The sequence below is a fragment of the Vollenhovia emeryi genome, unplaced genomic scaffold (assembly GCF_000949405.1).
Source record: "Vollenhovia emeryi isolate VEMERY1.0 unplaced genomic scaffold, V.emery_V1.0 DF948757.1, whole genome shotgun sequence".
NCBI classification, from domain to species: Eukaryota; Metazoa; Arthropoda; class Insecta; order Hymenoptera; family Formicidae; genus Vollenhovia; species Vollenhovia emeryi.
The window spans coordinates 1-1,443 of NW_011957609.1; the positions used below are offsets into that span (position 1 = coordinate 1).

At 32.4% G+C, this 1,443-nt stretch overlaps 1 protein-coding gene across 1 annotated transcript; it reads right to left on the bottom strand.

The window, feature by feature from the left end:
* Positions 1-12: 12 nt before the first annotated feature.
* LOC105556449 (protein I'm not dead yet-like) lies at positions 13-1,188 on the bottom strand (the record flags this gene model as incomplete). Its single annotated transcript, XM_012003543.1, has 2 exons — positions 13-622; positions 805-1,188. Coding segments are annotated over 2 exons (672 nt in total), but the record flags the coding sequence as incomplete, so codon positions are not given.
* Positions 1,189-1,443: the final 255 nt, after the last annotated feature.

The following is a 1,443-nucleotide window of genomic DNA, read 5'->3' on the forward strand; positions in this document are numbered from 1 at the left end:
TTAAAACCGTACAACTTTTGTCTGAAAGACTTTCCCGTATCTTCCATACTTTTCCATATTTTACCGGTCGGGTACTTTTTACTCACCCTGTATATTAGTCTGTAAATTACAATACATTAATATACTCTCTCGATATAACATAACATAATATAGAAGAAAAGTTACAAAAATAGCATATATGTTATTTTATAAACTATAGTATAATCAAATACTTAAAGTATCAATTTTTTTATTCAATGTATTATATATTAGTAAGTTAAATCTTACAGAAAGTCAGAATAAGTAAAACTAGAATTTAATCTGCTCTGTAACTTAAATTATTGTTTTCATTTAATTAACAGGTCACGCCTGTGTTGTTCTCTATTTGAACATGTCTGGCCCAAGCAGGAAAATCTTTAATTCCATAAGCTAAAACACCCCATGTCGGGAAGAAAATAACTTCCACTATCAAACTGTAAACTGCAGGTACGCAGCCTCCAGCGATCAACCAACTGGTTGGGATATGTCCTGCAATCGTTATAATCGCATTTGGTGGTGTCCCAACCGGTAACCGGAACGAAAACGAACACATCAGTGTAGCTGGTATCATCAAGTACATAGGATGTATCTCCATTGCCACGCACTGAAAGACAAATAAACATTAATTAGCTATTTTTTGCAATAATTTAACAAAATTATACTGCACAACCAGATATTAAAGTATAAGTTATATTATATATATAGATATATATCAGAAAATATATCTATAATAAATGATGTAAAGATGAAATAAAGAAGAAAGTCCTGCATATAAATATAATTTACCATCTGTGCTATTACTGGTAGAGTAATATTCGCCACACCAACATTTGAAGTAAATTCCGTTAATAGGCCTTCGAAAAAACATACTACGACAAGTATTAAAATGGGTGGTAAATAACGAAGCGGTACTAGAGCTTCACCGACTCGTTTTGCCATACAGGACGCAACACTTCCTTTTGAGATCGCGAAACCGCCACCTAATAGAAACATCAGACTCCATGGCATCTTAGTCTCAATTACCTTCCACGTGATCAAACCCTCTGAGGATCTTTTTGGTCTTTTAGCAGCTATGAATTTTATAACATTATCGTTAGTATTATTATTAGATTTTTGTAAATATAATAATAAATACAAGCGCAAACAAAGCCTTAAAAGTTTATGTGAATTCTATACTTTAGGATAAACAAATAAAAGTAATAAAACATTTTAATAAACAACTAGTAAGAATATTCTTAAAAGTCGCCAGCAGTAATTAACAGCATCAGAGGTTTTTATTGGTTGAGTCGCCCGCCTATATAGAGAGAAGGGAGATCCAGGTTCAAACCCTGGCTGAGGTAATATTTTTCGCAATAAATTTTCTGTATTATAAAAATTGCCAGATACGGTCAATAAATATCACTGATGCATTTTATATACAGGGTG